Source organism: Bufo bufo, chromosome 4 (genome assembly GCF_905171765.1).
Source record: "Bufo bufo chromosome 4, aBufBuf1.1, whole genome shotgun sequence".
Taxonomy (NCBI): domain Eukaryota; kingdom Metazoa; phylum Chordata; class Amphibia; order Anura; family Bufonidae; genus Bufo; species Bufo bufo.
Window position 1 is genome coordinate 577,285,937 of NC_053392.1, and position 27,135 is coordinate 577,313,071.

General features: G+C 45.9%; 1 protein-coding gene across 4 annotated transcripts in view; it reads right to left on the reverse strand.

Annotated features, from left to right (window-relative positions):
- The window catches only part of EML4 (EMAP like 4), a 162,354-nt gene that overhangs the window by 34,485 nt on the left and 100,734 nt on the right, over window positions 1–27,135 (reverse strand). For all 4 annotated transcript variants that reach the window (XR_005778531.1, XM_040430353.1, XM_040430355.1 and 1 more), the window contains exons 5-14: window positions 25,126–25,254; window positions 22,712–22,737; window positions 22,412–22,444; window positions 13,141–13,264; window positions 11,552–11,701; window positions 10,307–10,376; window positions 8,764–8,874; window positions 7,844–7,939; window positions 5,433–5,567; window positions 4,524–4,659 (exon numbers count right to left, since the gene is read on the reverse strand). Coding sequence is in view for 3 of the 4 variants with exons in the window: in XM_040430353.1 (XP_040286287.1) it covers window positions 4,524–4,659; window positions 5,433–5,567; window positions 7,844–7,939; window positions 8,764–8,874; window positions 10,307–10,376; window positions 11,552–11,701; window positions 13,141–13,264; window positions 22,412–22,444; window positions 22,712–22,737; window positions 25,126–25,254 (1,010 nt within the window). In the remaining variant the exon portion in view is untranslated. The remainder of the gene's footprint in view (window positions 1–4,523; window positions 4,660–5,432; window positions 5,568–7,843; window positions 7,940–8,763; window positions 8,875–10,306; window positions 10,377–11,551; window positions 11,702–13,140; window positions 13,265–22,411; window positions 22,445–22,711; window positions 22,738–25,125; window positions 25,255–27,135) is intronic.

Below are 27,135 nucleotides of genomic sequence, written 5' to 3' on the forward strand. Positions count from 1 at the left end.
ACATGCAGTTGTGTGCATATGACCATATACAGACCAATTTGTTGCATTTTAGTGCAAAATCTAACGGACAGTCAAAAACTAACACTTTCAAGACTAAAGCCACCGCGATCATCTAATCGCCATGGGGGCAAACGTCCCATTCAGCCAGGAAAAGTTGCTGTTCACTACAAATTTCCCATACAGCATCCGCTGCAGTGGCCACTTCACATAGCATGCACCTATTCAGATGAATGGCTGACCATGCAATGTGCGGACGGCCGGTCAGAGTGGGAGACACCATTAGCTGCTAGATGTGAAAAAATCTGTGCAAGCCTAAACTACCAGATCTCCACTGGAGAGTCCATTCAAGTCGCTACCTGCAGAAGGAAAAGCACGGCATACGTGCAGGATGAACTGCATATGTTGGAAACCCAATGGTATACTTTGGCAATGAAGGCAAACCCATGAATCCGCCTACACGGTTTGCAGAGCCACAGAAAGCAGCCCTCCCCTATATGACCCTGCACAACATCTGTATGCACGCTCCTGTATATACTGGCGGCTCCACTTACTATATCAGTGAGCGGCCCCCAGAACAACATCTGTATGCACGCTCCTGTATATACTGGCGGCTCCTAAGCGGCCCCCAGAACCCTGCACAACATCTGTATGCACGCTCCTGTATATACTGGCGGCTCCACTTACTATATCAGTGAGCGGCCCCCAGAACAACATCTGTATGCACGCTCCTGTATATACTGGCGGCTCCTAAGCGGCCCCCAGAACCCTGCACAACATCTGTATGCACGCTCCTGTATATACTGGCGGCTCCACTTACTATATCAGTGAGCGGCCCCCAGAACAACATCTGTATGCACGCTCCTGTATATACTGGCGGCTCCTAAGCGGCCCCCAGAACCCTGCACAACATCTGTATGCACGCTCCTGTATATACTGGCGGCTCCACTTACTATATCAGTGAGCGGCCCCCAGAACAACATCTGTATGCACGCTCCTGTATATACTGGCGGCTCCTAAGCGGCCCCCAGAACCCTGCACAACATCTGTATGCACGCTCCTGTATATACTGGCGGCTCCACTTACTAATCAGTGAGCGGCCCCCAGAACAACATCTGTATGCACGCTCCTGTATATACTGGCGCTCCTACTATCAGTGAGCGGCCCCCAGAACCCTGCACAACATCTGTATGCACGCTCCTGTATATACTGGCAGCTCCTAAGCGGCCCCCAGAACCCTGCACAACATCTGTATGCACGCTCCTGTATATACTGGCAGCTCCTAAGCGGCCCCCAGAACCCTGCACAACATCTGTATGCACGCTCCTGTATATATTGGCAGCTCCACTTACTAGATCAGTGAGCGGCCCCCAGAACCCTGCACAACATCTGTATGCACACTCCTGTATATACTGGCGGCTCCACTTACTAGATCAGTGAGCGCCCCCCAGAACCCTGCACAACATCTATATGCACGCTCCTGTATATACTGGCGGCTCCTAAGCGCCCCCCAGAACCCTGCACAACATCTGTATGCACGCTCCTGTATATACTGGCGGCTCCTAAGCGGCCCCCAGAACCCTGCACAACATCTGTATGCACGCTCCTGTATATATTGGCAGCTCCACTTACTAGATCAGTGAGCGGCCCCCAGAACCCTGCACAGAGTGGCCCCCGATGACTACAGGCACAATAAACCTATGACACAAACGCTACCTCCGGCCCATAACCGAGACAAACAACTTGCCCCCTTGTTGCTTATGATGTCAGATCTGCTGATGTTAATATCCGGAGTCTTAAAACAATGGATTCACATTTTATTTTGCCATTTCTTGATTAAATTCATATTAAATTAAAATCCCGGGAGATTTGGGTTTACAGTGTTCTGATTTTAGGGAATGTGCTGGCATTCTGTAGATACCTCTGGAACTGACTGATGGTTCTCTATGCCCCGAGCATTCATGCGGCAGGAACTGTGCCGCCGTGTGTAACATGGGTCGGTGGCCAAAATCCTAATGACAAAACGTCCTTGTGGTCAGGAGACTGCGATGGGGAATTCAGTGCATATAATGAGAACAGGCTTATTATCCCAACATATAATTACTACAATGTGATTATGGGATGGAGTGAGGGGAAAGGCTCTGTAATACTTCTAAGCCTTCACATTGCGAAACGGTGTGTAATGCTTACAGCCGGGTGGTCCATTATTCTATGGGGAGGAAGTGCAATTGATCTGCAAAGTCTCATTTTACTATGATCCTTAAAGGGCATCTGTCAGCAGTTTTGTACCTATGACACCGGCCGACCTGTTACATGTGCACTTGGCAGCTGAAGACATCTGTGTTGGTCCCATGGTCATATGTGTCTGCATTGCTGAGAAAGATGTTTTAATATTTGCAAATGAGCCTCTAGGAGCAACGGGGGCTTTGCCATTACACCTAGAGGCTCTGCTCTCTCTGCAACTGCTGATCTGATATTGATAACCTATCCTGAGGATAGGTCATCAATATTAAAAGCCCGGAGAACCTCTTTAAGGTCTATTGGGGACACTACAATATATGTTTTATGTTATCTTATTGAATAGCAATTGCGATGGTTTTATACCGTTTTTAATTAGCACGCTGGAGTTTATACATTACAATATGATAATGCGATTCTTCTTATGTAACTTTTTCAGCCTCGAGCACCAACTATAATTATTTGGAACCTTTCCATTACTTTATTAGCTTTAGCGGGAGCTACGTGGAGTCCATGAATTTACGAATGGCGGGCTAACCCCACCCCTCCTTGCCACTGATTGACAGCTTTCTTTCTATGCACAGTATAGGGAGAAAGCAGTCAATCAGCAGAGCGAGAGGACGGCTCATATTGAGGACACTGTACGTTCTGAGAGGACTCAAGTGTAGGGCTTCACCTAATAATAAAAAATACAGAAAGGGGTGGGGGCGGGAAGTGACCAGCACTGCAATCAGGATCCCCGTCACTAAGTCATCCTCTCCTCAGATAGGGCAACAATCCCCCTAACTGAAATGGGGCTGAGCTGCTAGACCACAAATAACCTGCGGACAGGTACAGTAGGGTGCCGTTTTTGGAAAAAGCAGGCATGTTTTTCTAATCCTTAACCCCTTTCAACAGCTTTGTGGCTGAGCTAAAAAAACATGCCAACGGGCCGCTTCATGTCTCAGACCACAGGAGTTTCACCCATCCATAATCTATGGACCGCTTTACCGGCCGCCACCAACTTTGACTCTTCTTCCTCCAAAAAGGCCTATCCACACAGACTGTTGCCAAATGTCACTCTACTTCCTTGGTCTGCAACCTGTGGTTTTCTAGCCATCACAATACTATCACTCCCAGCTTATTGGGAGTAGTAGTTCCATATGGGCTGCAGAGCACTACTCTTCTAAATACCTGAAGGGGGTGAATAATTATGCATCTACTTATTTTGTACTTAAAATGGGTTTAAAATAGAAGTGACTCGGCCCCCCAATACACAAATATGATGCTTGAAAAAGTACAAAAAATTGGGAGGAGTTTTCCAAGACTTTTCTACTGATGAGCTATGCTCTAGATCAGGGATGCCCAACCTATGGCCCTCCAGCTGTTGTAAAACTACAACTCCCAGCATTCCCAGAGCGCCTACAGATATCAGGGCATACTGGAAGTTGTAGTTTTGTAACAGCTGGAGGGCCACAGGTTGGGCATCCCTGCTCTAGATAGGTCATCAGTATCTAATTGTTGGGGGTCCGAACTCTCGGGACCCCTCTGATCAGCTGTTTGAGAAGGCACTGGCGCTCGCAGTAGTGCTGGAGCCTTCTCGCAGCTTTACCTAGGCCATCTGACTTCACATTCATCTGTCACATGGCCGAGCTTCAGATCAGCCTCATTGAAGTGAATGGGGCTGAGCTGCAATACCAAGCACAGCCACTATAGAATGGATGGCGCTGTGCTTGGTGAGCAGAGAGAAGGCTGTGGTCTTCTCAAACAGCTGATCACCAGGTGTCAGACCCCCGCCGATCAGTAGAAAACCCCTCTCACCAGGTGAAGCATTTACATGTTGAGAGCTCTCCAGCGTGTGCCAGGCATATTAATGACACTATGAGTGGGGAATACACCTAATGACTCATATTATGACTACAAATAATTACCTGAGCATTTAGAAGAATTATGGAGACATTTAGCTGGATGCCAAGCAGGGATTTAGAAGTAATTAAAACGTTAGGAGTGGCAAAAGCAGAGATCTTCAGGATAACCTTTACCGTATCACCGCACCCTTATTTCAGCGCCACTTAATATCATGGAAACCTGGCGTAACCACCTCGGTGGGAGGAATGGACCCTCCAGCAGAATACTCACACAGAAGCACACAGGTGTGAGTACTTGTTGCTGGCCAAGTCATCCCGCACGGATTAGGTGGATTGACACGTGGCAGCCATTTCTGCAAGCCTCATTCAGAGGTACAGGAACGGCAGCAGAAACCTGTGCATATACCCGATGCCGGCAGACGGTGGGACGGAGAAGCCTACCTTTTACTCCTTTACCGGCTGTTGATTCGACTGGAGTTTTGCTCCATATTAACATGACTCCACCGGAGTCTCCAGCAAGTACATCTCCGTTGGGTAGGAAGGCTAAGCACTGCACAAACTTTGGTTTCTCGTATTTCTGCACAGAAAAGTTGAAAAATGTGAGTTCCGTGAATCCTGTCTGCAGAGCGCAAAATAAATCCACCAAAAATATCCTCCTCCTATCAGATATCGCTACACAAACGGGATTTCAAGGAGAGGTCCAGAATTAGAAACAAAAAAAATAAATTAAATTATAATATCTATATCTAAAAGAAATAAAATCGAAACAGCGCCTCTCTCTTTTGTATGGGCGCCATTTTGCATCTGTTATTGCAGCGCAGTCCTATCGAAACGGACAACGGGGGGGGGATCTATCACTCTTTTCTTTAGGCCTCATGCACACAGCCGTATGTATTTTGCAGTCTCCAGATTGTGGATCTGCAAAATCTGCATACCGTCCACATTGTATTTGCATTTTTGGTGGACCAATTGACTTCAAAGGGTCTGTGGACTGCATTTTGTGGCCAAGGTTGTGTGCATGAGGCTTTACGTTTTTCCTTCTTTGTGGTTTGGCTCAAAAATACTGCATCAAAAACGACAATTCTGAGCAGAAATCTTCAGTGATGTGAAGGAGGTTAATGAAACTGCATTGATAAGCGCGGGGTGTGGATTACTGGTGGATTTTATGCAGATTTCTGTGACAGATCCGTGTCAGATCAGACACGTGGGAACATAACCACATAATCCTCTTCAGCGGTTATGGTATATTCTGCGCTCTGAAGTGCAATATCTAAGGCAATATATCCTCCCACCCCCGCCATACCCTAGTAAGAAAGGAACACAAAACCATAATCAATACAATTTTCCTACCCCAAAAATTCCCTGTTTTCTCGCCAGAGAGTTTCCACTCCAGGTCCAGAAGAAGATGTGAGATTTGCCGCAGGTGACTATCGTGTTGGCGTCGGTCGGATGGAATTCTACGGCGAGGACCACCTCATTAGTAGTCTGTGCAAACAAACAGAGGAGATTTATATGCGACCTCACAGCACACCCTCCCCGTTATACAGCAGATAATAGAAGTCCTGATCTTATCCCGGCCCCCCCCCATATTCTCCGTTTGCCAAGCCGTCAATAAGGATCTCATTTAGGGGGTAGGCATAACACAGTATCCGTTTTGTCTGCACAAGGCGTTTTCTTCTACCCAGTTGTCATTTTCCCAAAGATTTTTTCCCCCTACCTAAACATCTGAAATGTAGTCAAAGCTCTTATAAATCATTTGCACTTGGACGGAAGGGCCGTGACTGCCACAAATGACAACAGCCGTGGGCTGCGGTAGAAGAGCTGGCGGCCAGTCATACATGTGGCATTCATTCTGCATCAACACCAGAAAGCTAGAGGAACTGGGCTCGTCTGTCACTGGTTCAGGGCTCATCTTCAGTAAGGCTATGTTCAGGGGCGTAGCTAGAGGGGGTGCAGAGGTAGCAGTCACCCAAAGACCCTTGTGCCGTATTAGGCTACTTTCACACTGGCGTTATGGCTTTCCGTTTCTGAGATCCGTTCGGGGCTCTCACAAGCGGTCAAAACGGATCAGTTTTGCCCTAATGCATTCTGAATGGAAAAGGATCCGCTCAGTTTGCCTCCATTCAGCCTCCATTCTGCTCTGGAGGCGGACACCAAAACGCTGCTTGCAGCGTTTTGCGGTCCTGTTGACAAAACTGAGCCAAACGGATCCGTCCGGGCACACAATGTAAGTCAATGGGGACGGATCAGTTTTCTCCGACACAATCTGGCACAATAGAAAACGGATCCGTCCTCCATTGACTTTCAATGGAGTTCACGACGGATCCTTCTTGGCCATGTTACAGATAATACAAATGGATCTGTTCATGACGGATGCATGTGGTTGTATTATTGTAACAGATCCGTTTTTGCAGATCCATGATGAATCCGCCCAAAACGCGAGTGTGAAAGTAGCTTAAGACGACACCGGTATTCTAGAAAGTGCCTCCACCTCTGGCCGTTACAGTTTTTGCCTCAGGCAGCATGGAGGCTATGTGCTCCCCTGACCACAGAGCACTGAGTGAAGGGGGGGCCCCAAGCTGAACTCTTGCACCAGGGCCCAAGAGCCTTTAGCCACGCCCCTGGCTATGTTCACATCTCCGTTGCAGTTTGTGTCATTCTTGACAGGTTAGACAGCTCTGGAAACGCTGCTACTTTTGATGGACACCTCGTCAGAACTTGATGGACCCAGTTAGCAGTCAATTGGGTCTGTCCGGCGATGGGTTCAGTACTTCGGTATAGAGAAAATTAGGTGAAGACACAGAAGACTAGAGACAGATGTAGGTCAGTGACGTCACGGTTATTGGCCACGCACAACTCAGTCCCATTCAAGTGAGTGGGTCTGGGCTGCAATATGAAGCACAGCCACTATACATGGTATGCTGTGAGGTGGCTGCAGGGGTGCCAGGTGTCAGATCCCCATCCCAGGATAGGTCATCTATATTTTACTCTTACAAAACCCCTTTCTGAACCGCCTGCAATATAGCAAGGCCACTCCACCCTCACCGCTGGGCTGCAGCTTTGATGTAATTGTTTAGGCTGCAGTGGCGACATCCCATATACTGCAAGTGACTTCTGCAGCCAATCCCTGGCCTCAGCAGTCTTGCGAATGCACACCGCTAAGGCCGGTGACTGCTGCAGTCAAAACATTACATCGAGGATGCAGCCAGGAGGAGAGGATAGAGCTGTGGCATTGGTTTGGAGGTATTTTAAAAAAAAAAAAATAATCACCCTGCAGATTTTTTTTTTTTTTTACTTTTGACAACCCCTCTTCCTCAAGACGGAAACACACACTAAGTTTTTGATGCAGTTTTATTGGGCCAGAAGTGTAATCAACAAAGAGGAAAAGTCCTTTCTTGACCCATCCCATTTCAGCTTTGGATTAAAGAAAAAACTAAAAGATGCATCAAAAACTGCACGTGTGACTCCGGTCTGACTGACGGCTTGTTTTTTACCTCCAGAAATACCACCACCTGTGTACATGGGTTGTGCCACCATATTACAGATTATTCCCATTCAAATGAATGGACTCTAGATGCAACACCAGGCCCAGCCCACGGACAAGCAGTCCCTTTAACGTTAATATCTAATACAGATTAAAAGGTTTTTGTGTTTGCGGAAGAAAGGTCATGCACGTGGATGGGAATATTAAACTGATAGAGAGGTCGATGGCACAGAAAGGGCTATAAAACCCATAATTCGAGCATTTTTTATACAATTACCTTTATTTCTGCTACTTTTGACTTCTTTTGCCAGTCCCATACAGTTAGCATATGTTCATTAGAGTCATCGATTACAGCCAAATGTACCCCAGAGTCCTGAAAAACACCAACGCCATATATTTGTATTTAAAAAAAAGCCCTATGGCATATAATCATCTCCATTACAGGCTGTTATCCTGGAGTACGTCAAGTAAAGCAGTGAACAAATACAGGGGAAATATAGTTTTTTATTTTTATTTAAAGGGATTTTCTGGGACCAACACATTGCTGCCCTATCCATTAAACAGGCCATCGATTGGAGATCATCAGCCAACCGATCATCAGCCGTCGCAGGCACGGAGCGGGCCCACCACGGTCCTCCCGTGTAGTGACGGTTTCCATTCATCTGAATAGGTGCAGAGTTGCAGTACCTGGGAACAGCCACAACACCATACACAGAGCGGTCATGTGCTGGGCCCATACAGCTGATCGGTGGGGGTGCCGGGTGTCAGCTCCACAGAAGTGAAGGGAGGGTGGCAGTGCATGTGCGGTGTCCAATCCTTCACTTTTGGAGGTCCGTTCTAGAGATAGAGGTGGGACGTGCATTTATCTGATATTGGTGGCATATCCTAGCGATACGCCGCCAGTCTCTCAGGTGATGCAACCCCTTTAAACAGGACGTATCCTTGCATTTTCTGCTTGAAACAAAAGTGACATGGCACATATTTACGAGGCAGAAAAAGAGTTCCTGAAATCCACGCTGAACTTTTCCTATGGGCAGGGTTGCAGAAACTCCACCCCTACGTATGATTTCAATGCAGAATACATCATTCCACGTAAAATTATGATGTAAACATATCAAAAAACAAGCATCCAGTGATCTGTAACTACGACAAACTCTTCCGCTGTCTATACGTTTTGTGAAGCCACGTAAGTTTTACCGCTTTTGAGAAAGCCAGGCATCCGACGCCACGCTCGAAGGTCCCAAGGCCGATGACTTGCAACGTGGATAGACTGACAGAGTCCCAGACTCTCACGTGAGGTTGCAGAGGCTGCAGAAAGTACAAGGCAAAAGGAAAGTGTGAATGTCGTTCTATAAAAACACCTTTACCCATAGAGGCAGCAGCACTGATCTGTAAAGGAAAATCCTAAGGAGGATCAAGTTGGAAAGCTTCCTTCCGATAAACGAATGCACATAATAAATGAGCTGATGACTGATACATGAAAGGTGATGAAGCCAAGCAATTAACACCTTAAATTAACATTCTGTGGCGGAAAATCAGTGATGATTCTAATGCTGCAGACTTCAATCACTGCATTGTAAAGGGTGGACTCCATGGCGGAAGACCGCAGATAAAATGACATGCTAGAAATTTAAAACCAGCACCACACGTGCAGTTATGTGCTTACCCCGTAGAGGAAAGTTTCTGCATCGTGTGGATGAGACTTGAACACATCCCCTGTAGTGTTGAGCGAACCTGTTCTGCGTCCAAAGTTCAGGCTCGGGTTATGGAAGAATCCAGTTATGGATTCCAAATTCCGTTATGGTCCGTGGTAGCAGAATCCATATAGGGATTCTTCGATAATCCAAACACGAACTTTGGACGCAGAACTTAAAAAAACAAGTTCGCTCAACACTAATCCCCTGTGTTGCACCTGCAAACGTTGCTGATTTTCAACATGCAATCCACGTGTGCTTGTACCCTTAAAGGGGTTGTCTCGCTTCAGCAAATGGCATTTACCATGTACAGAAAGCTAATACAAGGCACTTACTAATGTATTAGGATTGTCCATATTACTTCTTTTGCTGGCTGGATTCCTTTTTCCATCGCATTATACATTGCTTGTTTCCATGGTTATGACCACCCTGTAATCCAGCAGCGGTGCCCGTGTTTGCACACTACAGAGAAAAGCACTGGTCTCTCTGGTGGCCGGGACCGCAGAAGTGCACAAAAACCAGCGCTTTTTCCTATAGTGTGCAAGTACGACCACCACTACTGGTCATAACTAGGGTTGCGTGAATCGAAGTATCCGAAGGAAAAATTTGATTTGCCGCAAAGCCGAATTTCCTCGTGCTTCACCGTAAGGAATCAATAAAAAAAAAACACACAACACCACACTCCCCTCATCCATTTGCACCGTGGGAGATTTTGAGCGGTGTCTTCAATCAAGATGACTGAATAATTGGTCACAAAGTGGATTTCTTTGTGAAATTTGGCGAAGCGGCCGAATCAAAGTTTATCGAACTTCACTCATCTCATAACCCTGGATACGGGCAGTGCATAATGTGTGGGAAAAATGAATCCAGTCAGCAAAGGAAGCAATATGGACAATCACAATACATTAGTAAGTGCCCTGTGTTAACCTTCTCTACATGATACAAGGTATTTGCTGAAGTGAGAAAAACTAATGTTTTCTTTAACAGCAGGAATATAGAAAGTAAATGGAGCAGAGACCGATCTCCTAAAGGTGAGTGGTCATTACCCTTCCATCCTTGTCCACTCCTGCAATCTGTCCTGTGGCGATTCGGATTTTGTCTGGATGGAGAGCGATGCTGCAGAGGACAAAGACAACAAACAGAATCGACAAGGCTCTTCTTTACAGAAACAATCAGTGTCAGGATTTTAATGTTTCACGTATACGCGGCATCTACAGCGAGGAAACTAAAACCATCTCTACCTGTGGATTCTAGCTCAGGTTATCCGGCTATAAATTAAGCAATAGATTGATCTTCCCACACGGGTGATTTAAAGGCGGGGTCTCTGTTTTAGGGTACTTTCACACTAGCGGCAGGACGGATCCGACAGGCTATTCACCCAGTCAGATCCGTCCTGCCGCTATTTTGCCATGCCGCCGGACTGCCGCTCCATCCCCATTGACTATAATGGGGACCGAGCTCCGGTGCAGCACGGCGAGAGACCGCCGGACTAAGAACTCGGACATGTAGTACTTTTTGTCCGGCGGCCTCTCGCTGTGCTGTGCCGGAGCGCCGCCCCCCGTTCCCATTATAGTCAATGGGGGCGAAATAGCGACAGGACGGATCCGACAGGGTGAACAGCCTGTCGGATCCGTCCTGCCGCTAGTGTGAAAGTAGCCTTAACAGGGTGGTTCAGGATTAGAATTAGGTTTTCCCACAAAAACAGTGCCGTTGCTGGTTGCGTGTGGTATTGCAGCCTAGCGCCATTCATTTCACTGGAACGGAACTACAGTCTCAGACACAACCCACAGACAGGCGTGGAGCCGTTTCTGGAAGACCGCAGCCAAGTTCATCTAATCTGTACAATCCAAGGAACCAGCCTCGTTAGGACAACAGATTATCTGACCAATTTCTGTCCACTCAGACCAATAGTTGGTGTGTATAACGAGATCTGTGTGTGTAAACGGCCATCTGACCAATGATTGGTCAGAAAATCTGTGGGATAATCCGTTGGTGTAATAAAGCCCTAAGAATCGTTGAGGGTCCCAATCGGGTGACCCCAATCTATAATGTCCATATGCATTACTAGAATCATAGAGGCAGAGGTTCCTTTAATTCACCTATAATGATAGCCGCTAACTGTAAAGCATAAAGGGATGCTACTGGTTCCAACCAAACTTTGCCCCTAGTGCTTTAAAGGGAAAACTACACAAGTATCCATATGGAACTACAACACCCAACATGCACAGGGGTGCAAGCACGAGATCTCAATGGGGAGATAAAGCAGTGTGGCATATAAAGAAACATCTTACCATTTAACACAATCTGTGTGACCGAGATAATGCCGCTGTGTTCTTTCATCATAGTTGAACAGTACTACAACAGAGGCGATGAAATATACAATTTCTCCAGTCGGGAGGAGGTAAACATTAGCGCGACAATCTCGACCACGATAACCGTATCTTTATTAAGCGCTGTTAAGGTGAAGTCACCAAAAAGGACTTGGCACATCCCTATACAAGTGATCTGATCCCATTTCACGCTCCCAAACATATCCAGTTACTAATGTTAATCTAATTGACTGATATCAAATTATAGGAAGAGTGCAACCAGTCAGTAAACGAAAGAGGGGCAGTTACTTTTTCACATGGGTGTTGGATAACTTTGTTCTTTAAATATTTGTAGCGATATACCGTATTTTTCACCCTATAAGACGCACCCCCCCCCCCCCAAAGCGGGGGGAAATGTCAGCACGTCTTAGGGCAACTACTAATAAGAACTTCCATTATGGAACTGCTCATTAGTACAGTAGGACCAGGGAGCGGTGAATATAGCGCTCCCTGGTCTTCTTCGGAGGGTGCGACAAGCTGTGCATAGTATGAGGACATACACGCGCTCTGTGACCTCATGCTGCGCAACTTCGGGTCACAGAACAGCGCAGCAGGAAGAGCGCTGATCTCTGGAGTGGCAGCGGTGTCCAGAGCAGGAGAGGAGAGTTGTTGTCTGATCTGAGGACTGATTAACATTGAGGGTCTGATTGGGGGTCTGAGCTGCGGTCTAAATAACGCTGAGGATCTGTCTGAGCTGGGGTCTAATTAACTCTTGGGTTCTGACCTGAGGTTTTATTAAGATTGGGGGTCTGACTGGGGCACTGAGGATTTTTTTTTTCTTATTTTCCTCCTCTAAAACCTAGGTGCGTCTTATGGGCAGGTGTGACTTACAGTGCAATAAATATGATCGTTAAAAACTATGGTTACTCCAGTTACCTTTGTCTAATGATGTATTACACCGTCTTCTGTTAGATCTAAGGTGGTCGGCCAAACCCACGGTGATGTCCAACTCCCCAACCAAACGACAGCAGATGTCAAAGGAAACAGTCAGGAATGTTGACTTTGAACACTCCCAATCCTTTTGCTTTTGGGATAGATAACCCTCTGCTAGTCGTGATGGTAGCAGCTTATACCCTTGTCCTAGTGAGAAAACATGCTGGCCCCACTGAGCTGCATGTACATGTGTAATATTGGGGGGAGTCTGACGGGTTTAGCTGGCATCTAAACTGTATGGCCAGCTTTTGAGAACAGCTGGTATGATGCCAACCTTGTGTTCCAACAAGGTTGGGAGACTCAGACCTCCGGTAAAATATTTCTTTCAATCTGCGTTTGCAGATTTCATCACGTTTGACTGTAAGAAGATAAGAGCTGCACTTGGAAAACCTTGAAGGATGTGAACAGAGCCCAAGATAGATCTTTGAGCACAAAGGCGCAAATGTGACAAAGATGTGAGAAGATGCAAGAAAAGGAGGAAGGGTGTGAATACTTTTTCTAAAGTACTGTGGTTGGAACTGTAAAACGTAGATCCTGTGCATACACCAGGGGTCATGAGGACCAGGCAAAAAGGATACACCCACTCCAGTTTTAACTTCTCTGGTGGCAGTTCTGTTCTGATGTCTTCATAGTTCTCCACGTCCGAAGGAATGAACATTGTGATTGGTCGGCCTCGCATAAACATCTTAATGTATTCTCCTTCTACAGAAACAAGACAAGAATAGGCCGCATGGCGTTAGTCAATAAAGAAGGCGCGTCCTGCTTGGCAGCCGTGAAGGTGGAGATGACGGAGATAACCAGGTACTGTACGAGGCGGAACAACATCCCCGAGAGCGCAGTCAACATGCAAAGGTTACAATGACCGCACGGCCACCAATACTTGGTTTGCAAGCGACAGATTTTCTGCAATCAGCTGAAAATAAAATATTAGGGAGACCTGGGCGTAAACCGACAGAAAGCTGGAGAACCGTTCTTTGGGTTAGTATGGCTGCAGTGTTGGGAACAATACGAGGTTTGATATAACACTCCACAGAGGCTTTGTATGGAACAAAACCAAACGCCAGAGAAGAGATTGGGAATTTTTTTTTTAACGTCTCACACTAATGTTAAAGAGACGTCACTCTTCACAGCATCTGTCGACATTTTACAGCCTCAAAGTCTAACTGGATAGCAGCTAAAACAAGCCAACAACAAGCCACCAGTGCAGAACTGTATCTACCGACACGTTATCTGTCTTCTGTAATTGATTAGAAATGCGGCAGTGGAGAGAAATCAAAGCTTAATGGCTTTTTGGCTGCAGGCCACAAGCGACTGCCATCTTGGACCACAATTTAAAAGGGGTATGGCTGCAACTTGCATGCGACCAGGTTGTTTTTCAGCCAAACTGCAACTTGAAAATAACTGCATGATTGCAAGGATGCACAGTCACAGCCTTAAGAATCTAACAAAAGTCTGATCCCATGAAAATCCTCCTGTGAGATCTTTCGACATTAACCGCAAAACCTCTAGGTTCAACTTTATCAAAAATTTAAAATACAACTATGCAAACAGTTTTAATTAAAAGTACCTAATTGTTTTGTGTCTAAACTGCCTTTGTGGACCTGAGTGTCTCCATGGTAACAGACTACAAACAAACATTGTGTAGTCTGATTTAGCAGTCATAATCTCTTACGTCGTCTTCTAGCTAGCCTGCTATAGATTTGAACTAGGAGAAGAGATGGAAGAAAGTATAACTGGAGGATCAGAGTAGACTACACAAAGTCACCATGGCGACCTATAGATGTGCATAAGAGCTGCAGACACTAAATGGAAGGGATTTTTAAAAGGGAACCTGTCACCGGGATTTGATGTATAGAGCTGAGGACATGGGTTGCTAGATGGCCGCTAGCACATCCGCAATACCCAGTCCCCATAGCTCTGTGTGCTTTTATGTGTAAAAAAAAAAAAAAAGGACACGAGATTACGGCGCTCTAGCTTTCTGACGTCGGGGAGCAAGGAGGAGATTCTGAGGATGCGGGGCGGTGCTGGGCTCCTTCACGCTGGACTCATCTCAGGTTAATTTGCATATGTATAAAATAGTTTTTTTTACACAATAAAAGCACACAGAGCTATTCGGACTGGGTATTGCGGATGTGCTAGCGGCCATCTAGCAACCCAGAATCCTGGTGACAGGTTCCCTTTAAGTCCAGGTTATTTGAGGAGGTGGAGATAGCTTTTAATGCTGCATATCTCAAGTGTTCCACCTCTGGTCAAAGTTTAGAAGGGTTTACACTGTGATCCTGAACACTGAATGCTGACGGTGCCAAAATATTGACCTAGCAGAATGCCTAATGATATGGGTGGCTTAGAGGGAGGGTAGAGTATGAACAGTTGGGTGCTCATGTGCAGAGATGCCAACATCTGCCCAACCGTCTATTATTGACATCCTAAAGTATGTTAATATATTACATTGACCTTTCGTTGAGTACAACAGGAACTGTGTAACGCTTCTGTTTTCCTGCGGTGGCGCTGTAGGATAATTGCTTAGTTGGAAAGCACTTAAAACGAGTATTCCCATCTCAAACAATGGGGGCATATCACCACCTCTGGGACCCGCTCCTATCTCGTAAAGTGAAGGAGGGCGCACCGCACATACGCAGCCACCCTCCAATCATTCCTATGGGGCCGCTGAAATTAGCCGAGCGCTGGCTCTCTATTTCCGTCTGCCCCATTGAAGTGAATGGAAACGATGGCCGCGCAGGCGCGGTGTGTGCTCCCATTTATTTCTATGGGGCCGACGGAAAGAGAGCCATCGCTCAGCTATTTTCAGCGGCCCCATAGACACAAAGCGTTTCTGCGCATGCGCCCTCCTTCACTTTGACGGCTCAGTTTACCAGATAGTTACAGGTCCCAGAGATGACCCTAACGATATGTCCCCATTGTCTAAAATGGGGGAAAAAAAGTTAAAAAATAATGGATGCATAAATAAGTAGCTATAATAATAACCACAGGTCCATCAATACAAAAATATACCAAACATCTTCTGCCTGGTGCAATCTGGCTTCTGGATTTCCCCAGTAATAGTCCAGGGAAGCTCTGGATGGCCATCCAGTTCTGCAGCAAGGACCTTTCAGGGTACATGTAATATCATATACTGGTCCTGAAATGAATACAAGGTCAGGCTGGGTCCGCCAAAAGTGTGCCCCCTTTAAGGTGTTCTAGAAAACGATTTGAAAAGCTTTGACTCAAAGTTACCAGTAAATCAGACATTCTGGTCGGACTATAAAAAAAAAGGCAGCGAACACTATTTGATGGTTGGCGCTGGCACGCACGGCCTCCTGTTTAACTAATCATGGGCTAAAAACATTATCGAACAGCAGAAACAATAAAACGCATGAAAGAACATTCCTATTAATGTCTCCCTGCATGAGGTAAGAGATTATAAATATGCTTTATGGCTTATAAATTTGGGTAAAGTGCTGCGCGCCCTGAGAGGTAAATCAGATGGTCGGGAAGACTTCTGGTATTTGAGTAATATTATATATTAGTGGATGTGAGGTGCGTAATATATTACTGTTATTTGAGTCATCGCTCATGAAAACCTACAGTATAATATGCCACTGGAAAATACTCCTCAGCCCTTCCTATGGCCATTGTTAGTCATGCAATGCAATTTTATCCAGTATAGCCAAGTTCACATTTTGCTTTTTTTTGTGTGTGTTGCTTATGCCACTTTTTGTTTTTTAACGCAGCGTCCAGGTGACGAATGAACAGGAAGGCAAACGTGCATTTGAGAACCATGGCACGGATTTATCAAAACTGTGTAAAGGCATGTTCACATGGCGGATTTTGCCTCTGGAAGAACCATTGCATGTTTTGCGGCAGGAACCGGCGTGGTTTTTCCATTTTAAAGGGGTTATCCAAGACTATAAAACGGTGGGCCCCCCACAATGAATATACTTAGCTGGCTCCCCGTGCCGCTCCTAGTCCCCGCACGGCCGCTGCCGCTTCTCCCCGTGCGCGGATGAAAACATCCGGTGTCGGAGGGAGCAGCCAATGGCAGGTGGGGAAGTGACCCGCAATGCTACGGAGGCTCGTCCCCGAATTGCTGCTAATTCACCAGATGTTTCCATCCGCGCGCGGGGAGAAGCAGCAGTGGCGGTGCAGGGAGCCAGAAAAGTATATGCATTGTGAGGGGGCCCGGCCTATGGGGGAGCATTTTATAGTCTTGGATAACCCCTTTAAATGCCGAGGACCTGCTTGTGATTTAAAGGGGTTTTAATATCGATGATTTATCCTCCAGAAAGGTCAAATATCAAATCAGCGGGGGTCCGACACCCCCACCAATCAGCTGTATGAAGTGAAGGCACGCACCGCGCTTGCGTGCCATCTCCTGCATCTCTTCCTGCTCGCCGCTATGTCTCTGGCAAGCAGAAAGAGACAGGAGATGGCACACACCGTCTCTTCATACAGCTGATCGGCGGGGGTGCCAAGTGTCGGACCCCCACAGATCGGACATGGATGACCTATCCTGAGGATAAGTCATCAATATTAAAAGCCTGGAAAACCCCCTAACTGGATGGCGCTAAATCGCGAGCGGACACCTGCCACTGCTTCCAGTGGCGTAGGTCTAGATACAGCACTAAGAAGGGACAGAAAAATTGGGCCACGACTGAGACCAGGGTCACATCATGTCACCGGCAGCAAATCTCAGACCCCATGACGTCAACTAAGTGGTCAGAAATTGCCTGCCGAAGACATGACCCTTCACTACTTACCGCCACATATGACAGACTAGAACAGTTTATATTGATTTATTTTTATTATTTCAGCTTTTTTGTGCTTTTTTTGCATTCTTCGTTGACTGGAAAAATCGCTATTCTCAGTAGTGTTTACAGCATAAAAGCGACACCATCTGGAGAGACCATTTTATACAAAAGGGAAAATCATACTTTTACTACGGAACATGAAAAATGTCTGCGGTGATATAAAATCAGCAAGATCTCTTTGTTCTCCTGGAGTCAAGTGATTTAACAAACAGCAGACAGAACAGAAAGGAGTGAGATCTCTCACCTAGCCACAGAGGATTGCATGCTCTCAAGGACACTACGGCTAAACTACTAAGTAAAAGTGTATAAAGCAATGCTACACCAATTATGGACTATAAAGAGCATGGAGCCATCGCATGCCATTGCCGTTTTACAATGGTGCTATATGATAAAATTCTTGTTACCTAAAGCCACCACTAGGGGGAGTCCACTGTATAAAGATTGCGAAAGGGTTTTATGAGACAGATATAGATGACCTATCCCATTCAAGTGAATGGGAGCTTAGATGCAGTACACGGTGCAGGAAACTACACAGACAGAGTCTTCCATCCCACTGTATAGTTTCAGGAGCCTTTGGCTGCCCAAAAGAACTGATCGGCGGGGGTCCCCAATGTCAATACTCCACTGATCTGATATTGTAGACCTATCCCGAGGATAGCTCACTGATATTCAAGTCCCAGTATGCCTCTTAAGGCCTTTTGCACACCTCTGTATCCGTTTTTTGGTTCATATTTTTTTGTGGACCCACTGACTTTAATGGGTCTGGGGTCCACATTTTGCAGACCGATGGGTGAGGAAGGCACATGGCTGATCAGAGTGCTTCCTGCATCTTTATGTCCATTCTGCAAAAAATAACATTTCCTATACTTGTTCGCAAAATCTATAACTCCATAATGAGAAAACACAACTACACAGTACACCATAAATTCTATAAAATATACTGTATATACATTATTAATCCAAAGACCATGTTAAAAAAAAGTCAATAGTGGAGGCAAGCATATACAAAGAAACGAGGCACGCTGGATATGTAAGCCTCATAAATAATCGGATCATGGATGGACTGGGTGCAGACAAAATCTACACCTCCCTTAAAAGGGGTTCTCCGGGAATTAAGAAAATGAAAATAAGTAAATATTACTTTATTATAAATATATTCCCAGATACCTTTCATTAGTTATTATAGATCGTTTTGTCTAGGGAGCAATGATTAGGTGAAACAAAATGGCCGCTGTCCTATTAGTACACACAAAACCTGTCCTAATCACACATGAGGAGAAGTTACTTCACATCACTGAGCTAAAGAGCTGCCTCATCCTCCTCTCTGCTCTGACTGTCAGGGATTATGATCCTGAATACAGTTTTTATATGATGTTTAGCGGAATTTTTGTGGGAATGGAGTTCATGAGGAGACATGAAGTACAGAGAGGATGGACAGGACAGACTGTGGTAAATGGAGACTGCATACAAGAGCTAATGCTCATTACCACATCTGCTCATGAACTCAATTCCAACAGAGATTCAGCTAAAGATCTTATCTGTATTCAGGATCATAACCCCTGACAAGCAGAGCAGAGAGGAGGATGAGGCAGCTCTTTAGCTCAGTGTCGTGAAGTAACTTGTCCTGCTGTGTGATTAGGACAGGTTTTGTGTGCACTAATAGGACGGCGGCCATTTTGTTTCTCCTAATAATTGCTCCCCAGACAAAACGAGCCATTATAACTAATGAAAGGTATTTGGGAATATATTTATAATAAAGTAATATTTACGTATTTTCATTTTCTCAATTCCCGGAGAACCCCTTTAAACTCTCCACATGTCTACTAGTACAAAAAGTAAAGTGCGTAGTGCATATGAGAAGAAAGAAATCTCTAGTAGAAAAAAAAATTACCATTAGGTAGAGAACTAAATATATTATGAGCAAACAATCCTAACAGGACAGTCCACCTGAGGAAGCGAGATGCAAAACGCGCGTCGGGGTTGGAACCACACTGGTCGGCATTCATTTTCATGATCTGCTCCCTGGTGGACCGTCCTGTTAGGGATTCTTTTCTACTAGAGTCTTCTCATATGCACTAAGCACTTTACTTTTTGTACTATTAGACACGTGGAGAGTTTAAGGGAGGTGTAGATTTTGTCTGTATGGGATTTTTTATAAGGGTTACATATCCAGCGTGCCTCGTGTCTTTGTATATATGCATGCCGCCGCTATTGACTTTTTTAACATATAGTCTTTGATGAATTAATAAAGTATAAATATTTTTTTGAACTTATGGTGTACTGTGTAGTTGTATTTCTCATTCTGGAGTTATAGATTTAGTCTAGTATACAAAGTGGTTACATAGACTTTGGGAGACCCATTTTTATTGGGGTGATTGTTCGCAAAATGCACTGAAGTCAACGGGATATTCCCTTGTAGACAATTATTTTCATAGTTTTTTTTTTTTTTAACAATTCCGGTCTAAACCCTAAACCACATGGGTGATTTCTTGTTGGCAACCTAAAAAGCCACCATCATGAAAAAATGGCAACACCACAAGAACCATCAGCTACACTAGGCGATCTATGGGACGCATACACCTCCATAGATCTGTACTGGGAGACTGATTCTACCAATTCTATGTACAGTCTATAAGGAACTAAAACTGTCCATGTAGCTCAAAATGCATTGAAAAAAAAAAAATTCTAAAAAATTCTAATAATTCAAGAGACACCACTATATGCAGAGTAGTGACCGGCCGCGATGGCATGTCCTCGTGTTAATCTGTGGCAGCTTTCACCTGTATGAATTTTCACAATGGAACATGCATACAAAGGGCATGCACAGAGCAGAGATTTCATGCTAAAGCAGAGTTTGCAGAAAGAAGGCAAAGCAGATTTTACGGCAGATTGTGAGATTTGTTTCTTTTCTGTCAGTGAAGCCAGCAGGAAGCCAAAGCAGTGAAATTCTCAAGAGAATGTCTATAGCTCTATGGCTTTTACTTGAATGTCCACCATTCAGCACCAGGTCATTGTAGGTCCATTATTCAGTGGATATTAACTTTTAATATATCTTTAAAGCGACATGGTCATCTAAACCTAAAAGTAAAATACAAAAAAGTAACTGCCAGCAGTCACCACTAGGGGGAACTATAGAGGTCAGCATGTGTGCACCCCCCTCCATTCACTGCTATGGGACTTCTGAAGCCAGCGGTGAGCTGTTTTCGGAAGTCCCACAGCGGTGAATGGATGGGGGTGGCCGCACCTCTGTGGCTTTGCTCTCCATTCAGTATTCATTCAAAATTGGCGTTCAAGGGCGGACATTGCTATGCTGCGTTTCTGGTCCTTAGTAATACCTAAGGATATGTCCCAATGGCACGAGGTACAGTAACCCTCTGCTGTGCATCTACACATTTCCAAGAGAAATGACGGGAACCAGCGCCCAAAAATATGTTTAGCACTTGTGAGGAACACAATTACTTACTAAGGCAGACATATCGAGAGAACCAACAAGTCCACTTTAAAGGGTTGTCCACCTTTAAGGCTGGCTTCACACGGGCGTTGCGGGAGCGTTGCGGGAACATGCGCGATTTTTCCGCGCGAGTGCAAAACATTGTAATGCGTTTTGCACGCGCGTGAGAAAAATCGGCATGTTTGGTACCCAGACCCGAACTTCTTCGGGATTGGGATCGATGTTCTGTAGATTGTATTATTTTCCCTTAACATGGCTATAAGGGAAAATAATAGCATTCTGAATAAAGAATGCATAGTACAATAGCGCTGGAGGGGTTAAAAAAATAATAAGAATTTAACTCACCTTAATCCACTTGCTCGCGCAGCCGGCATCTCTTCTGTCTTCATCTTAGCTGTGTGCAGGAAAAGGACCTGTGGTGACGTCACTCTGGTCATCACATGGTCCGTCACATGATCTTTTACCATGGTGATGGATCATGTGATGACCGGAGTGACGTCACCACAGGTCCTTTTCCTGCACACAGCTAAGATGAAGACAGAAGACAGAAGAGATGCCGGCAGCGCGAGCAAGTGGATTAAGGTGAGTTAAATTCTTATTATTTTTTTAACCCCTCCAGCACTATGCATTCTGTATTCAGAATGCTATTATTTTCCCTTATAACCATGCGTGAAAATCACAGCTCATGTGCACAGCCCCATAGAAATGAATGGGTCCAGATTCAGTGCGGGTGCAATATGTTCACCTCCCGCATTTCACCCGCGCAAAATACTCACCCATGTGAACTCAGCCTAAGTGGTTTTTTTTTTGTTTTTGATTTAGTTTTTTTTTAACAGTCCCCACAACATGGCCAGATCTGCAGTGGTCATCATACTTACCTGGTCTATGCTCCATTGCTGCCCCACCGGCTCCTCAGATCCCGGATCTTGCTGTATCAACTTCCGCTTTGATTGGGGCACATGATCACTGCAGCTAATCACTGGCTGCTGCGGTCACGTGTCACCCATTTGGCACATTACTGGGTGCCAAGCTGCACCGGTGAAATGTCACCTCTGTGGACAGGGATTGGCTGAAGAAGTCAAACTGGAAGCTGATGTGACGAGACCTGGGACCTGTACAACCCTTGGGGTAGCAATAGAGCCGAAACCCAGAGGCAGGGACTAAGTATTACTACCACCGTGGGACGAGCAACGATGTGGGGTCTGTTTAAAACCGCTTAAAGGTGGACAACCCCTTAAAAAGTGTGCTGCTGCATCGCCTCATTTTTCCCTGCGCAGCAGCGCTCCCGGCCGCTGTACGACACTACAGTGGAGACTCATTAAAGTCAATGGAGCTGCTCTGCAGTTTCCTGCATAATCCGATCCCCAGGAATGGAGTGGGTGTCTTGGAGGTCCTACCAATATGTCAATTGATGCAGTTCAAAGGGAGGAATTGAGCAGAGGATGGAAGGGATCTCTACTTGAACAGCGTTAGGCAAAGATTAGATTTGGATTTAGAGGCAGAAAAATGCGAGATCAGAGAGGTTATCATAGATCGTGGAAAGGGCCAAGCTGCAGATTCCCCCCCCCCCCCAAAAAAATCGGATCTTACCTTGGCTGTTTTTTTCTCTTGTCGACATTTTTGCTGGTTTTGAGACAGAAGTAAAACAACTTAAAACTCAGGCCAATGCGTCAGTCTGCTTAGCATGTAATCGCGCGGCTGCTACTTCCATATTCATATAGAAACACACACACATCATGAGTAACGGATCTGTGTACTACAAGGTGTCTTATGGCAGAAAAGAAAAGGTGATAGCTGCTGTTTAATTACATGAACAGAATCTCAAGAAAAGAAGGAACCACAATGGTGTAAAAAAAAAAAGCACTGCACAGTCTGAGGTGGGTTTTTTACCTGGGCTGACGACAATATCTTTTTGCCTGAAAACAAAAATAACTGGGCGTTACTTTAGCGTCACAGAAAGCAAAGCAGCTGGGCGCAGCCTGAAGATCTGAGCTCGCGGTGAAAGCCTTCAGTAAGTGCAGGGAGAAAGAATCAGAACCATGAAATCAAAGACCGAGACGGCCGCACACACACAAGGACACGCATTCCAGAAGGCCGAGTAAGGACCCACGCACACGAACGTATTTTCTTTTAGTGTCCGTTCTTTTTGCGGACTGTATGCGGAACCACTCATTTTAATGGGTCCGCAAAAAAATAAAAATAAAAAAAGAACATGCCCTATTGTCCTCATAACGGACAAGGATAGGACTGTTCTATTAGGGGCCGGCTGTTCCGTTCCACAAAATACGGACGTCATCCGGATCAGTGTTTTGCGGACCGCAAAATACATACGGTCGTGTGCATGAGCCCTAAAGCAGCATTGGGAGAAATCGGCCCCAGTGCTGGATATTGCTATGGGCCAGTACTGACCGTTGGACTGGGGACTGCTGAGAAAGCGCCACCTACCAGAACCCCCCACAATCAGCAGCCAGAAGTGGACTGCGTCTGGCATGGCGCCTCAGACCCAACTGAGTGGATTTCGCCCCTAAACCCCGACAAACCCACTGATACTCCATCACCCATGCAAGTGAAATGGGCAACCTCTATCCCATGTACACGTCACGGAAAAATCTGCATGAAGTTCCGAACACACCACTTGTTTTCTAATCATGCTCTATGGAAGCACGTTCCTACAGCTAAGGTTTTGATATGGAAATACAGCGGATTAACTTCGTTATACTGCGTGAGGCCAATGCACATGTGGATCCACTTGAAATCCATCGCAGAATCCGAGTTTCAGCTTTGGATTTCTGCTGCGGATTTTCGAAAATTCCACTGTGAATTTTCATATCCTTAAAGGGATCGGCCCGACTCACACATCAGTGGCATATTGCTAGGATATGCCACTAATGTCAGATAGGTGCAGGTCCCACCTCTGGGACCCATTCCTATCTCTAGAATGGGGCCCCCCAAAGCAAAGGAGAACGCACTGCATGCTCCCCATTCACTTCTATGGAAGTGCCGGAAAGAGCCGAGCGAGGGCACACTAGGGGAGTACGGCTACTTCTGGAACTTCTATAGAAGTGAATGGAGAGTGCACTGCGCAAGCGCTGCCACTCCGCATTTACCTCTATAGGAGTTCCAGCAATAGCCGAGCCGGTGCTCGGCCATTTTTGGCGCCCCCACAGAACTGAACGGAGCGTGGCCGTGCTTGCACAGTGCACCCTCGTTCACTTTGGGAACCCCATTGTAAGGATAGTCGTAGGTCCCAATGTGGGACCTGCACCATTCTGACATTGGCGGCATATCCGAACGACAGGCCACCAGTGTGTGAGATGGGCTTTAAGTATTTTCAGCCCCTAGACTCAAGAAGGTTTCTATTCACTGACAGCATACAGGGACAATGATTACTTTTAATTACACAGTTATTTAAAGGGGGTGTCTGATCGTGACAACTGCTTTTTTTTTTTTTTTTTTTTTTTATGAAGCAGGCCTGGCGTTCAGATGTCACGATTGTGCAACGCTCTGGCCGGCCGTATATTACCCTGCCCTCAGCCAAAATGGGATATGACGTATGAGGCATTGAAATAAATGGCAGTCTCTTCAGTGTGGACGGAGCAAGTTCATAGAAGTGGCTAATATTGGATGGCCTGAGCTGGAAAATCCCCTCTACGATGTCCATAGGCCTCAGGGAATCTGTCACCGTATCGGACAGCAGCACCTACCAGTTAACAGAGGCCCCGATTACACCGCAGGGTTATTTACCTTTTTCTTTTTGTACTGTAGTATTGTTAAAATCCCTGCTGAAAAGCTCCGGTAGAAAGAAAGCTGGTCGATCAACGGCAGAATTGGGGGAGACCCTGTTGAGACGCTCATGTCGAGTACTCCTGGTCATGAGCTGTCTGCCCCCCATGCCCTCCCTTGGATCATTGATCGTATTCTCCCTATACAGTGTATAGGGAGAAAGCTGCCCATCAGCGGCAGGGAAGTAAGCAGCTCATGAATAGGAAGACCCCTGAGCACGAGCATTATTCTGAGCTGATCCCATGGAAGCATTCCCCAGGAATTTTAAGAAAACTACTGGACAAAAAGAAAAAAAGTGACCCTGCGGTGAAGTCGGAGGTTTAGCTGCTGGTCTCCATAATACACACAAACACACCGCATACAACTAAAACATGGCCAGAGGCAGAAACGTACAGAAATCCATGGGACAGACGGAAAATAATCACCAGACTTCTACAAGAGCCACCACCATGACACAACGGCCTAGTCCGATACCGTCCTTGTGTTCATCACCCTCCGCTCGCCAACTCATCAATACTCACTTGTCTGAAGCTTTGCTAGTCTTTGAAGTTAATTTTGACGTGGAAGCCGCCTTTACGAGTCTTTTCTGACTGTGATCAGAGCTGTCCCATGTGCTGTGTGATCTGTCTGCGGTGGAACTTCGTTTTATACTGGGGGGCAAAAAAACAAAAAGGCAGAAATAATGAAAACGGTGGATAATAGTAATTATGACTGAACCCTGCAAGAAGGAAGGACGGAATAATATGTAGGTTAATAAAGGAGGAAAGAGCTGGTTACGGCAAGCCCATGCAGAAGAGTTGTATTATGGCAAAGCGCAGACACCCAGCACAGAGCCCCGGGCAAGGACTCCTCTTCAGTCCCAGAACCTGTGGAGAATTAAAAGGAAAAAATCCCTAATATGTACAGAACACCTACCACTGACTCCAGATCAATAATCTGTATGGCAATATGCCCCCTCAATATGCCCAATGTGTGCCCTCAACCATAGAAAGCACTGAGAGGACTCTTGTGCACCCGCACATAATGGAGAGGACTCCAGGAGAAGATCTCTCTAGGAATGCCACAGATTTTTTTTCGTGGGCACATACAAGTTACCGATCTGGAGTCAGCGGCAGGTGATCTATGCATGTACTATCGTATTTAAGGGGTTTAACTGGTAATTTATATTGATGACCTATCCTCAGGATAGGTCGTCATCAATATCAGATTGGCAGGGGTCTGACACCAGAGACTCCCCCCAGCCGATCAGCTGTTAGAAGAGGGTGGCTCTCCAAACCTATTCCTAGACCTCACCAAGCATTGGTCACATGGCCTAGTTGCAACTCGGCCTCATAGAAGTGAATGGGGTCGAGCTGCAATACCAAGCACGGCCACTATACAATGGACGGCGCTGTGCTTGGAAATCAGCAGGGAACCGGCTGCGCTCGAGGCAGCTCCCTGAAACAGCTGATCAGTGGGGGTGCCGGGACTCTGACCCCCGCCAATGTGAGGATAGGTCATCATTATCTACCCCTTTAATAGGGCTTGCCAGAGGTGGCAGACTCGGAAGAAAACAGGCCAACATGTCAATGGAATCAGCTGTAATTCCCTAATAGAAGAGAACTACAGAATTGCTTCATCCCTTCTATAACCCATTAAAGGGGACCTGTCACATTGAACGTGGTGGCTGAGCTGCAGGCAGCAGGTTATAGAGCAGGAGGAGCTGAGCAGATGGATATATAGTTTTATGGGAAAAGATTCAATATAAACGTATAATGTATTTCTGCTCATTCAGGGCTTTGAAGTCCCGGAGGCGGTCCTGTCAGTGATTGACAGCCTTTCCTCTATGTGTATACAGAGAGCTGTCAATCACTGATAGCTCCGCCTCCTGGACTTCAAAGCCCAGAATAAGCAGGAATATAAATGTATAAAATACAAGTTATACTGAATCTTTTCCTATAAAACTATACATCCATCTGCTCAGCTCCTCCTGCTCTATAACATGCTGCCTGCAGCTCAGACACCACGTTCAATGTGACAGGTTCCCTATAATAAAGACAGAAAACCCGCTGTTAGTTAGGACAACAAGCACCAGCAAGCAACAGAAGCCCTGCAGACAAGCATTAGAGCGAGCGGAAGCTGCAAACAGAAAAACATGCGGCTCCCCGACTATAAAGGCGCGTAAAGCCCGAGACGTCAAGCTGTTGTTTGGTGTCTACTTAGTAAAGGATTAGTCCGACAGATGTGTGAAAGCACACGCGCAGGAGAGGAGCTGACACCCAAGCAAGGTTTAGAAGGGTCAATTTTTCAAAATGTGAGGATGCAAAAACATTAAGGCATTGCCTCGTGGCAAGAGTTGTAATGATATGATGAGGAGGAAGGAAAAGAGAACAGAAAGGTCCTTACGGCACACGGGGTTCAGACACTACCGTTATTTTGCCAACGCTCATGGACACCAGAAATCTGCTAATATCTCGGTGTAGACCGGGGGCAGTACATGGCGTTTCATTATTGCAAGGTTCCCGGCTTTGGATGATCATTCCTGACGAGCT